Raw genomic sequence first — 14,156 nt, 5'->3', positions numbered from 1 at the left:
TGTTTGTGTCACTGTGCTCTTCCTGGGAGGATCTGCATCCATCTTCTCTATAGCCATCTTTTTGGTGCTACAAGGTGGCTACAGCACACCAGTGTCCCCACAAACTAAGGGGGATTTCTCTCTGATGGCAGGGCAAGTAACAAGCTGGGCTGAATTTGGGTGCAAAGCTGTTACTGACTATAACACATAATTGGCAGTTCAGTGCCAGGGTAAATCAGTAAATGCCTATTGTCTCTCCAGCCAGCAGCAACATCTGAGATCTGTTCAGAGCTCCAAGCAGGGCCCAGAAGGTCTCCCTTTAACAACTCTCTTGTTCTGCCTGCCCAGAACTCACCTCCCATCAGGCTTTTGCTTTCTCCTTGGCTTGGTCACCCTTTGACTTCAGAATGTAGCTTACATATTTAGGTTTATACTAAGCTGAGCTAACTGGGTGCTGGATGAGGATACTTTCTGAATAGAGGGACCTGGAAATTTTCAATTAGAAGGCTCTTATTAAAAAGTCTCATTTGTCAAAACCATTTTTTTTTCTCCAGAAGAATGTATTTTTATTTAAATAAAACTGTCAAAAGGAAGCATTTCTTGACACAGACAAGGAGAAAGCCAACCCTTCTTCAGATGTGGAGAAATCAGGACTCAGTGTGAAGAGTGTCAATAGATTTTTGCTGTTGATCCCAGATTATCTCTCTTTGTCCTTCATTCCTGCACAGTGGTAGGAGGGAGGTGTGCAAGGTTTGCTGTTGCTGAATTGTGGTGTGGACAGTCTTTGTCTTCTGCAGCTGGCAATCTGTCACCTTTCAAGAGAATAAAATTCATGTTAAAAACAAAAATCCCAAATAAGAAACCTCAGATAATTACAGGAAACCACCACAGAGGTATACAATATCCTGCTGAAGACCTTGCTGAAAACTGAACAGATTATGCTTGTTATATGTGGTTAAACTGGGCCATTAATGCTAAAACTGTTCAAAACACAAAATAAATCCTGATTTTCTTCTGTCAAAGTTTGTGGTTTAGTGTTCACACATTCTAGGCTCCAGTTAAATGATTTACTGTACAATTTAATGCCTTTCAGCTGTCACTTGCACAAAAAGATTATTTGAATGATCTGCTAGCAAATGAAGGCAACACTTGTCCAGGGTGAAGTCTGGCCAAGACTGGAAAACCCCACATGCCAAGATACACAGGAGCAGCCACAGAACCCACTGTGACCCACTCTTGGTATCCAGGAAAGTGATGGACACACGGCTGTGACCATACCTTCAAAACAATTAAAAATATACTGAGAAATTTATTCTGCTGTGAGGCTTTTGCAAAGTAACTGCCTCTGCAAAGGCTCTTTCTGCAGTCTTGCTGCTATTCTTTGTTTTTCTTTTGAAATGGCTCTTGCTGATCTTTAAATGGTGTGAATTTTTGAAGTTCTTCTCAAAACTCCTTCAAAATAGCTCTTTAAAACCCCTATTCTCACAAAACAAAAGGGTGAAGAGAAACAGTTGCTGGGGACAGTGGAAAATTTACTTTGGGAGTAAGGAAGGAAATTAAAAAGCCACTACTCCTCGGAAATAATACATTTTATGGTCTGACATGGTCTTAAGTTCTTAACTTTGTCACTAGCTGAAGCTGTAATGTGCCTCTTATGGACTAAATATCAGAGTATGACCAGCACTCAGCTGTGAATTCAGTTACCAAAAAGCTTCACCCAGTTCTGGAGTGAAAACTGTAGAAGAGGCACTCAGTGTGGGAAGAACCAGAACCTCATCTGATCATTTCTACATCATTCCTATAACTTCATTTTTAACTAATAGCATATCTTTTAGAAGATCCTGCTTTTAAGACTTAGATGATGAAGAATCTGACACAGCCTCAGGTGGCACTTGATGGTTACTCAGTTCACTGTTAAAGTATACACCCTGTGCCCAGTCTGAAATTCATTTTGATTCAATCTTTCAGCCCCAGCAGGTATTTCTGTAGAAGGATGCTGGTCCTGTGAGTAGCTGAAGATTGGGGCTGAGATACTTTCTGAAGATCTCCTCCCTTCTGCTGATCTGATGGAGAACTGGCTGAGCCCACTTACCCAGCAGAGATCTGCTTCTTTTTTCTGGTGAGAAAAAAACAAAACAACCCTCATCCTTCTGGGATGAAGGAAAGGCCTCACTTCTAGCAGCAGGGAGTGATTTGGGGATTTGGGCAGCTCAGCCAGTTCTCTTGAATTGTGTTCAAAGTTGCTCACTCTTCAGCACACTTTTCCACATTTCTGAATAGCTTTTGCCTCTTTTTTCTTAATTCTCGTAAATTTTCCAAGATCTCTTTTGAAATATGGATACTGGAAGCAGACTCTTTTTTCCTTTTTTTTTTTTTTTTCATTTTTTTTTTCTGGAACTAGTCCTACACCTCTTTAATAACAACATCTGGTTAAGATCTTTAATTCTGTCTGTCATAGAAAATTACATCAACATCACTGCAAGGTCCTCTCTTGCCCTTTCATGTGAGCGATGTTTCAGAACTGTCTGAAAGGGAAGCGAGCCACTGTCAGCTCCTCATTGCTGCTCCCCTCTGTGCTTTGATGGGTAACTCAGCTGGGAGAGCTCTGTTAAATTGGGAAAAGTGGGCAGGATCAAACAGCTAAAGATGTCCCTAAGTCTGAGACAAACTCCAGGGCTTGGCTAATGCAGCTGACCCAGGATGGCCTGAAAGTCAAACAAACCTTTCTGCATTCAGCAGAAGTTACTTCTAGGCTCCAAATTCATCCCATGGAAGAGCCAAGTGAAGTTGGTGCCATGCAGCCACTTTTTCATATCCAAAGCAGTGAGGCAGCAGCTTTATAAGCTGCACTCCAGTTTCACAGCAAAATTATTTGCCCCTCATAACAACTTCAGAGATGTGAAATAACACTGCTGGGTCACCATCTGTTTTTGAGTGGAGTGTCGCACAGTGGATAGGAAGGTGGCATTAATAACAGATTAGGTTGTAATTACTGTAAATCACTTGCAAGGTTTTTAAAAGATTCTCCCTCCCTCCTTCCCCCCTTTATTTCAAAGGGACATTCACTGGCTTGCCTTTTAGGGACCTACTTCTTGTGCTGGATATGAAGGACAAAGCATACCTCCCAATTAGCCACTTTTTTTCCTTGTAATTATTCCCTCTCTATTTTCTGGGATGCTGAAGGGGACACATACAAAAGGAATGCTTTTTTTTCCAGGAGAGGAAGCAGAGTTAAAAAGAAATGTGGGATTTTGCATTCCTCTTTCCATAAAGACGTTGCATCCAGCAGATATTTTTCTTTTATCTTAAATTCTTCCAGAACAAACTTTGTGATGGATGTGAGAGTACTACAGTGTAGTCAGAGCCATTGCATGAGGATTTGTTAAATCCACTTAGAAACTGGGCAGGAATCTAAATATTTAACTACCCTCATGGCTCTTTTGAGCTGCTCTCTGTTCTTAATAGCTCACCCGTTTTACTTAGGTGTTTGTTTTACTCATTTTCTTCAGGAAGACTGCTCTCTCTCAAGCAGAACAGACTCGTTTGAGTGATCAGAACCTATTTCAGTCAAAATACTAACCAATAAACTGTTTTCTTATTGTCCTCTAAATCCCCAAGGAAACGTCACATCCAAGGCATTCTGCTTGCCACATGGTTGCTGCTCCTCTTGCTTGTGGGTGGCCCACAAGGTGTTCAAAAAAACATTGCAGTACTGTTGTACAGCTGGGGGCAAGTGCACAGCTAAACATGATGTTACTGCAGTATTGAATGTCTCCTCCAAATAGGCCAGAATTGGGGAATTCTGATCAAATGCAATTCTCGTGGGTTTTTGGTTTTCTTGGGGTTTATTTGACTTGGTTTTCTTTTTCTGTGTATTTGAAGTTACTGAGTTCTAACTCAACCCAAAAAAAGGAAGTAGTAAAAGGAAAAAATCTACATCAATTACATGATGGAAGGCTGAGAGAGTTTGGGTTGTTCAGGCTGGAGAAGAGAAGGCTCTGGGGAGACTTGTTGTGGCCTTTCAATAAAGCAAAGGGCTTTGAAAGAAGCTCAAACTTTTTACTAGGGTCTGTAGTGACAGGACAAGGGGCAATGGCTTTAAACTGAAAGAGGGCAGGTTTAGATTTGACACAAAGGAGAAATTTGTACAACAAGGGTGGTGAGACACTGGAAAATGTTGCCCAGAGAAGTTGTCGATGCCCCCATTCCTGAAAGTGTCCAGGACCAGGTCGGATGGGGCTGTGAGCAGCCTGGGCTGGAGGGAGGTGTCCCTGCCCATACAGGGGGTTGGAACTGGATGAGCTTTAAAGGTCCCTTCCAACCCAAACCATTCTGTGATTCTGTGTGACTAAATCACACACTGTAAAGAGTTTCAGGAGCAGCTGCAGAGCCCCACAGGGCTTATGATGATCCCAGTTTTAGCTCCTTGGTGTCAACAAAGTCACACATGCTTCCAGAAGGTCAGTGAACACCTGGGGTTGCTGCCTTTAGCCCAACATCACTGGTGGGGGTCCTCTGAGCTTGGGGAAGTTCCTACTCTCACTGATCTCAAAAGTACACAGAAATTGATAAAAACCTCAAAAGTGCTTCACTTCACTCTAAAACCCTCCACACCTCAGGACTGAGTGGGTCAGAGCAACTTGTGACATCTGAAATACTCAGGAGCTCTGGTGATTTTTGGGGTGGGTGAAAGTGTCAAACCAGAGCATAATTTCAGCTGCATTTCAAACACAGTTGATTCCTTTCAAGATTAGACCTTGGAGGTGGAACTATGGCTACTGAATCATTGTCTTACACATGATAGAGAAAGTGAAGCAGTACAGTCAATATCAAGTTTCTGGCTCCAGAAGCGTCTTCTTTACTGTAGCTGTACCTGTAAAAGGGGAGAAAACTTTACATGATAAAGTGGTTTAAAAATTGACTTGAACTGTGCTGATCATTCACTTAACTTCTTAATAGTGTCACCATCTGGGAGATGTATAGATGGGACAGTCAACATCCAGATAGAGCAGGGGAGAGGTGGTACCTACAGTGACCACCCTCCAACTTAAGGTTGGAATTGTGAATGCTGAATATAGCCAGGGCAAAATGTGATCATCAGTAGTATGAAGTCTTGGGAAAATGGCAGGCCAGGGTCATGGCAGGTTTCCTTTGGATCAGGTTTCTGCAAGCTGGGTGTGGTGAAAAACACAGAAGAATCTGAAATGTGATCTACAATGTTTGAACAGTGTGGGTTTGCCTTTCTGAATACTGCTTGCTGGAGAATTAAGGGAGTCCCACCAGTTCTCCCATGTGAGTGAGGCTCCCTGGGGTTGCTGGGCAGGCAGGAAACAGCATCCTGGGAATGCCCTGATTAAGGGATGTGCATCAGCACATCACATGGGATCCTCATATGGGGCATATACCTGCCTTCTGTGGAGAGCTGCACAGGGTTTACAGAGATAGCTGGCTCTGACTGCTTTGTGTGTCTGACTTTGAAACACAAATTCTGTCCTTTCAGTGCAACTTTTTACTTGTAGCAAAAATGAGGAAATGCATAAATGCGTGGACAGTTGTAACCCATGGCAGAGGATAGGCAGGATGATTAGGCATGGGTAGAAATTCTTCACTGTGAGGGAGGTGAGAGACTGGCACAGGTTGCCCAGAGAGGTGGTGGAAGCCCCATCCCTGGAAGTTTTTAAGGCCAGGCTGGACAGGGCTCTGAGCAACCTGATCTAGTGGGAGATGTTCCTGCCCATGGCAGGGGGTTGGAACTAGATCAGTGTAAAGGTCCCTTACATCCCTGAAAATTCTATGATTCTATGTCTTGCAAGCCAAATGAGCCACTCCACAGGTGGGGGTTCAACACACGTAAAGTGGACATGGCTGGATGGAGCCTGGGGAAGAGTGGTGCCTCGGTGCAGCAGCTCAGGATCTGTCTCTTTGATCCTGCAGATTCAATGGGGGGGGTGTGTTAGGGGACACTTGCTCAGGAACTGTGCTGCATGTGCTGCAGGGTTTGCTTATGGAAGTGCAGGATGATGAAATGTGGTGCTGGGCAGAGCAGGAGAAGGCAAGGATGGGGGTGTGGCTCAAACCAAACACATTCTTTGCAAAACCCAGTGATAGAAGGACCACTGACCTGCAGTTTGAGTTTGCAACCATTTAGCTCTTCAGCACAAGTGGTCAGCGTGCTACTGTCCAGTCATGTCCATCACATGCAGGATCTGCATCAGCAGGAACCCAGAAGGGAGGTATCTGAAACCCCATCGCTGTGCTATGTGGGTTTATGAGGTGGTGTGCTCACTGGGGCTACTGTTTGCAAAACACACTGCTTTCCTGTTCTGCTTTTCAGGCACGGTGTGGCACGACGAGCCAATAGACAGTGTGAATGGTGTCACTGCAAGTTCAGGCTGACACCTCTTTCACCCAATAAAATCTATTTGGACTTCAAATATACAAAACATGTTTTGGAAGCACTGCTGGTCTTGAACACAGACCTTTTTCCTTCTCCTAGGACATCTGGGCTTTTGATTTAGACACCCTGACAAATATTTAAATGGTTCTAAAGAAAAGCAAGCTTTTAGAGAGGTGTTTCTCATCGGTTTCTCTTTTTGGGTACTGAGGGGCCACATCCGCTGCCAGCTGTGGGCATCCTCACCTCCTCCTCTGCCCAAACTGCCCCAGGGAGCACCAGCAAGGCCAGATGCTGAATCCAGCACCACATTTCAAGTATTGCTAAATGACCAAGTTTGTCTGACACTTCAGCTTATCCCTCTGGACAAAGTGAGAGGAGAGAGAGGTCTCTTCTGCAAAGATATCCTTAAAGCACAAGCTGACCTCTCCTTCCCACCACCACCCCGCAGCCATAAGATCCTTGCAAACATGCTCCAGGAAGGAGTGTTAGAAAGGACTTGTGAGGATGTTGTAAGCATTGAACTGCTCATGAGCTGTGGCTTGGCCAGACAGGGTATGTGTACTAAACCCTCTGAAATATTCACATTTCCATGGAAATATTTGTGCAACAAGGCTGTTCCTGTCCTCTGATGGGCTATGTGGAAAGAGATTAAAATGTCGTTTCTGTAACCAGTATAAATAACAGAATATGCTTTTCTAAGCCAAAAATATAGAGTGAACTTTTTTTTTCTAATTTCAAATTGTCATGTTTCATTTAAATTAATTTTGTTTGAATATTGCAAAAATTAAAAAGACACAGAGGTAAGCAATAAATCTGCTGAGCTCTGCATGCATTAATTTTCCAAACCCCGCCATTCTCCTGACCTCTTAGTTCTGTACCCAGATCAGCTTTGCATAATTTTTGAGCATCAATGAATTTGCAAGGCTGGCCTGGGCAGCTGCCTCCAGCCAGGCAGACAGGACTGTGCCATTAACTCCAGTAGGAGCTGGGTCCTGGGACCCACACACACGTGACTGGTCTGGAGTTCAGCACCCACCTCACCAGAGAGTTTCAAGAAAAAATAAACACTTCTAACTAGATGGGTTTTTGTTTAAAGCATCATCTGAGCAAATCTTGCTGGAAGAGTTTAGAGCTGAAGAGGATATCACTGGTCTAACCATGGTCTTAAAATTTGGATATTTCCTGGCTAACCATGGCACCTCATCACCCCACTGAACATGAACTCATATTCACACTTCTAGAACTGTAGTATTTAATCCCAGTAATGGGTGAGAACACTTCTGCAGTTTCTCTAGATTTGAGCTGATATGACTGCAAGACCCAGAGCTGCTGTGAAGCTGTGGCTCCCAGCGATGATGCCTGGACAACCCCTGATGCAGTGTTGTGGGCAGGCCAAGAAGCAGAAAATTCTGGCTTAACTTCAGGCTGTTTCAGGCAGCTCCCACTCTGCTGCTGCCAAATCTCCTTTTAGTACCTTCAGGATATCTGTAGAAATTTTTTCCATAGTTGGTAAAATCAATAGACCAATAGGTGATCATAGAGAAGTGAGAGGGAGGGAAAGGTAAAACAAATCTGCCCAGCAGGAACAAAGCTGCATTGTTTGAACTAATAGCACTAGGTTGGCCAAAGCTTTGAGCCTCGCTTTTGGAGTTTGAATCTTACAGGCAGCAAGTCATCTGGAACAGCTTTACATTTTTTCTTTATCATTTTTTAACCTTAATAATCCTTGAAAAACAGATGAAGCTGGAAGAAGAATAACTGGACCATGCATTTGTACCATGTGGGGACAGTGTGTTGGGTCTGGGCATCTTATGCTGCTGCCTGGTCACAAACACCTCATGAGCATCCCTTGGGGTGCACGGCAGTGCTGACCCCCTGAAGCCCCAGCAGCACAGTTTCCTTTGTTGGTGGCAATGGAGCTAAGCTGCTAATTTGCAAGAAAAGGCCCAGATTCTCTTCAGCTCCCAAAATATCATCATAGAATCACAGAATGACGGAACCATGGCATGGTTTGGGTTGGAAGGGACCTTTAAAGCTCATCCAGTTCCAACAGCCCTGCGTGGGCAGGGACACCTCCCACCAGCCCAGGTTTCTCACAGTCCCATCCATCCTGGCCTTGAACACTTCCAGGGATGGGGCATCCACAGCTTCCCTGGGCACCCTGTGTCTGTGTCTCACCACCCTCACACTAAAGGATTTCTTCCTAATATCTAACCTGACTCTAACTAGACACAAAAGTGTCCAGTCTAAACCCTTCACTTTCACTTCAAAGCCATTGCCTCTCATCCTATTGAGTCAAGTGAAGAGGCATTAAAAGTGATAGAGTCAAATCAAAGAGAATTTCCAGAGTTAAGGGGATATTAACTTAAACTTTAGATTACCCCAAAAAGCATGTGCATCAGTTCACTAATGGCTATGGTAAAAAGAAGGCAGTTTGCCCTCAAGACTTCTGTGTCTACTTTCTTTTGGCACCTTTTGCATTTGTCCTTTGAGCTTTTGGGCACACCTGGACCTAGCAGGATGCTAATATTAGATATTCAAATTGTTGAGCACTATTGAAAGCCCTTTATAAAGTCAGACTTTTTTCAATTCCTAAAACTAGGATTTCTGGGATAGAGCTATAATGATTAAGTTTTTATGTTCTTTTACCAGTTTTGATCATTGCATAGCTGTTGCTCACAAGTGCAACATTTGGCATCTCTTGCTAACTGCAGGCTTCCAAAACGTTATTTAAAAGGCAGGTTTTGTCTCACCTATTGTAAAAGATTTGTATTTTTTACTTTTCTTATTTTTCTTTCACAGATTTTCATCCATGGCACATATATATGCTTTTCCCATACATACGCCCTCTCCAGTGAGAGGATGTGATAAATGCTGTAGTTTGATCTTTAGTGGCAAAATTGTTTCCAACTCTCTACTGGATTTTTTCCTGGGGAATTAATGTCTTCTTTTAGACATTTAGACTTCTTTTAGCATTTTTAGATATCACAGGCTTTGACTTAAAGCTTTTCTGACATGTGGGACTGTGCCTATACAGGAAACTTAGTGTTCATGCTGGCATTCAAGACAGTGATGGAAAAGCTGCATGTAGTAAGTTATTGTTATTTAAGAAAAAGAGTTGTATTACAGTGTGCACTTTGAGGAATAATTTTTGCTTTCTGACTACATACTACTCATGATGAATGGTCTTTCTCAAAGTCAGTGGTGAAACTCAGAAATCAAAGCAGCAGCATTTAGTGTATTTGGAACAAGTAGTAAAATAAATTATGCCATACAAAAGAATACACTTGCTATTTTTAAGGAAGTACTTTCTAAGAAACTGACAGGAGCAGAAAAAGTTCAGCCAAAATATCTGAGGAATTTTAAATAAGAAATTTCTGTGTTTTTTACTGTAGTGTGTGACCAAGGGATTCAGCCAGTCAAAAGACAAGAGCAAAAAGCTAGCCAATGTGACATCCAAGTTTATAAACAGTTTCTGGGGCAAAAAAGCTCAAAAAATGTTTCCATCCTCAACACCTGCCCAGAGTTTTAATCACCCAAATGTCTCCTGTGACTCAGGCTCACTGTTTTCCATCCTCTTTTGACTTGAAGAGGGTGCTTTAGGAGCACAGTGACAGGGCAGAGGCTGTGCTCCTGTCATAGAATCATGGAATGGTTTGAATTCAATGAGACCTTAAAGATCATCCAGTTCCAACCCACCTGCATGGGCAGGGATACCTCCCACTAGACCAGGCTGCTCAAAGCACCATCCAGCTTTGCCTTGAAGGAATCCCAAACTTCCCAGGGCAACGTGGTCCTCACCACCCTCATAGTGAAGAATTTCTTCAGATGTCTCACCTAAATCTACCTTCTTCCAGTTTAAAGCCATTGCCTTTTGTCCTATCATAGAATCATAGAATTGGCTGGGTTGGAAGGGACCCCTGAGATCATCAAGTCCAACCCTTGATCCACTACCACTGCAGTTACCAGACCATGGCACTGAGTGCCACATCCAGTCTCTTTTTAAATATCTTGTATCTATCACTCCATGCCCTTGCAAAATGTCCCTCCCCAGCTTTCCTGTAGCACTTTCAGGTACTGGAAGGGGCTTTGTTGTCTCCCTGGAGCCTTCTCTTCTCCAGGCTGAACAACCCCAACTCTCTCAGCCTGGCTTCATGGGAGAGACCCCACTCTAATCATCTTTGTGGCTCTCCTCTGAACTCAATCCAAGAGCTCCATATCTTTCCTATGTTGGGAGCTCCAGGACTGGACACAGTCCTCCAAGTGGGGTCTCTGTCCTTTACCATCACCTCCTTTTCTGGTCCTGCTGAATGGAGAAGCCCAGCTCACACCAGCAGCTGGTATTTTGCCTTCTTGCCAACAGATTATCCTTTTTATAACAGCCGGTTTTACCACAACCAACACCCTTAGTGTGAGGAAGAAATCTACAAGGTGCCAGGACATAGGTAGGAGTGGGAGGGCTGCTATGGGGACTGAGGTTTGCTCTTCAGCATCCCAGCAGCACAGCCATGCAGCTTGCATAGGGTCAAGTTGGCTGCGGGTCACATCCTGCCCTGAGTTGCCACGGGAAAGCAGGAGCCTGAGGGCTGGGGGACCACCACTTTGGAGGCCACCAGCCTGAACAATTAAACACATCCATGCTAAGAAAGCTCCTTCTATAGCAAACCTGAGCAGTTTTACTGCCATCCCAGGGAAGGATAATCAGGCAAGGGGCCAAACCACCTTGTTCAGGCTGTTTCTCATTATCATCCCAGGTGTAGCAGGGGGGATGGGATGACCCTGCCCCTCTACCCACAGATTTGTTCTCCCTGCACTGGATCTGGAGGGCTGCAGCCACGTGTGGCAAGGGGGGGATTGGTCTCCAGTCTACCAGGCTTGCTGGGCAGTATCTGTAGTCCTGCTGCATAAAGGTAAAAACAGATCCTGAGAAAGTTGTCCTTCCTCTCTCTAAGGAAGGTGTTATACTCTGCCCCTGGTTCCACTTAATAAATAAAACCAGCAAGGTCAGGTTAAAAACTAGACTTTTCCCTTTGATACTCAAAATCTGTTGCTCCTTAAGATTAATTTTATGCCCCAAATTACGTGTTCCTTATTCTTTTTGTTCACTTATATAAAGTTTCCAGAACTGCAGTACCACAAGGGTCAGTAATCATTTGTTGAAGTGCTTATCTCTCTTCAGTGCAGACAGAAACCATTTTCTTTGCTTCCCAACCATAACACATCACAAACTGTGTGGCCCTTGACTGTCATGAGAGGCAGCACCCAAACATTCTACTGTCTGTAAATAACACCACATGGAAGCATCACCCTTGAACTGGGAACATCACCAGGTCTGGATTATTGTCTGCTTGGTCAGAGGCTCTGAGGAGAAGGTCCCAGGTACTGGGAGTGCTATAAACAGGACACAGCAGCTTGGCATGGCCAGCTGGCAGTGCAGGGGGGAAAGGAGTCTGTGGAGGAAGGCAAATACAGGGAGAGAAACCTGTCCTTTGGTGCTTTCCTCTCCTTTGCAAAGGCACAAGAAGGAGTTCCTCTTCTGAAATACTTTTAAGAGCTGTGTTGCTAAAAGCAGAGACAGGGAAACCAATAGAGCTCTTCCACTGCTCTATGAGGGTTCTCTAGAGAAGCCATGGTCCTAACCCAGTGCTGGTGAGACCAGAGCAGGCCAAACAGAACAATACTCAAAAAATTAACGCAACATCTTTATTTTATACATAACCATCAGTATAAAAAGTTTATTACATAAGAGCTGTTTTGTTTACAATATATTATATTGCTTCAAGCTGATGCGGAAAGATCATACCTTACAGTCCTACTTTGTTTACAATATATTACCTTGCTTAAATGGCACCACCATAGTGTATCTGTAATACACAGCACCTTGCAAAATTATCAGGCCAAAACTAACATTGAATTGAGTTATTCAGTTCTTAAATTAGGTAACTTATTTATTTATTTTTCATAGGGAAAAGTCTAAATACACAATAGCAAAAATGTAAAAGGCACCTTCCTTCTGTCTTAGGCAAATTAAGTCTGTAGTCATTGAGATTATTCAGGTTAGCATCTACAAGGTTTCTGCTTCAATATTGTTTGTTAATTTTTGGAAGATATTTGCAGCTACATAATTAAAAAAAGAAGGTTTAAACATAACTGAAGTATAGTACAAAACACCATCCAGAGCACTGAAAGAAGCAGCTTATATAATCATGCTATAGAAGTATTTATAAAACTTAAAAGGAATAGTAAATATCAGCTCAGTGGTTTATAATGAAGCTAATAAAACTCCAGCCGGTAATCTCATCTGTAATGAACAGCGTTTTAACATTCAATCCTTGAGAGGTTAATGAAGGCTATGAACTCTGTGTAACATGAACCCTTTCAGATGTTGGAGTTCACCAGATATAATTCGATTCGGGTGGAACATGCCTCTCCTCAGCCCTTTTCGGCGAAGGCGTGTGCTGCCTCTGCTTGCTGCCTGCTGGCCTCAGGGCACTCAGACTACTGGCTCCGTACCCTGGAAAATCATCCAGTTCAAGAGAAAAGAAACCACAGAAGTGGGCTTGTGATCCTCTGCTGACATTTCAAGTGGAAACAGTCGTGTATGGTGTGTGTGTGTGTGTGTGTGTGTGTGTGTCCCCATTTGAACAAAGGATTTCGCTCCACCTTACGCAAACGCTCGCCCCTCTATGTGCCCCCCGGGATGGATGGGGTCCTGCATGATGAGCTTACTCATGGAAAGATGCTCTCTCACCCTGCCAGGGAATGCAGGAAGGGTCCATCAGCACACCCAGGCACGCTAAGCCACGGGTTCACATGTGCACAGCCCATGCTGGTGGGTGACAGTCACGCAGATCAGCTACAGGAGGCTCTAAAGAGGGGCATAAGCATCACCCCCAGGGAGAATCTGCACCAGCAACCTGAGCTTGGGTTTGGTTTATGGCTGAATGCCAAAAGAAAGAACAGCAGTGACAATAAACACCTTGGGGGAAGGGGGTAAGCAGCTGAAACAAGCTTAGCAGAGATGCTTTGTTGTGGAAAATGAAAACGAACAATAAAAATGGAATTCAAAGTATTGTGCTGTAATTATTTAGACTTTCATTTACCCATCTCATTTCTTACAGCTCATGGAAATTACTTTGAAAACCTGAGTCCCGTTTTCATTTTTTTAACCACTTCGTTTTAAGAGAACAGCTTTACCATAGAGTCATTAATTTGATGGAGTATGAAGCAAGTTTCTCAAATTAACTATAAATCTCTCAAGATCAGGAGCTGTTTGGTTTTAGTTGAAAAGTGTGAACTGAAGGGCATGCAGGCTTGGATATGCAATTTAAGCCCTACACAGGAACTTAAAATGAGGTTAATTTTACCCAAATGGTCTGTCCTAAGTTTCTTCTCTGAATACAGAGCTATTGCTCCTGGTAACATGGCAGTTATGAGTATCAGATAATTACTTCTTTGGGGATGTTCATCCAAAGTACTTTTTTTTTTTTTTTTTTTTACTTGCTATCTCAGTTCTTTCTAAGAAGAGTATTACAACAAGAAAAAGTTCATACTGAACTTATTAATTGAAGTTCATGAAGTTCTCCCTCACAGGAGACTGTACAGAATGTCTCATGAAGATCTGGTATTACACCAGGATTGCACATGAAGTGTAAAATTAAATCACAAGTTTTTAGTGGATATATTCAGTTACCCTTCAAATAATATTATAGTGCTATTTTAAGCCCACTTAAGTGATCAGTTGACTCACTGGGTACCAAATGGGTCAATAAGCACAACA

General features: G+C 43.2%; 1 protein-coding gene across 2 annotated transcripts in view; it reads right to left on the bottom strand.

Annotated features, from left to right (window-relative positions):
* Positions 1–621: 621 nt before the first annotated feature.
* WIF1 (WNT inhibitory factor 1) overlaps positions 622–14,156 on the bottom strand; it is a 53,002-nt gene continuing 39,467 nt past the window's right edge. Inside the window, exon 10 of one of the 2 annotated variants that reach the window (XM_071733477.1) lies at positions 622–791. In XM_071733477.1, the coding sequence (XP_071589578.1) occupies positions 694–791 (98 nt within the window). In that variant the 3' untranslated portion in view covers positions 622–693. Of the gene's footprint in view, positions 792–12,065; positions 12,891–14,156 lie in introns of those variants that run through there. The other variant, XM_071733476.1, reaches the window with a different exon arrangement.

This window comes from Heliangelus exortis, chromosome 1, assembly GCF_036169615.1.
Source record: "Heliangelus exortis chromosome 1, bHelExo1.hap1, whole genome shotgun sequence".
In the NCBI taxonomy this organism is placed as follows: Eukaryota; Metazoa; Chordata; class Aves; order Apodiformes; family Trochilidae; genus Heliangelus; species Heliangelus exortis.
The sequence above is the reverse complement of the archived record's forward strand: the minus strand, read 5'-3'. Positions and strand labels throughout refer to the sequence as shown.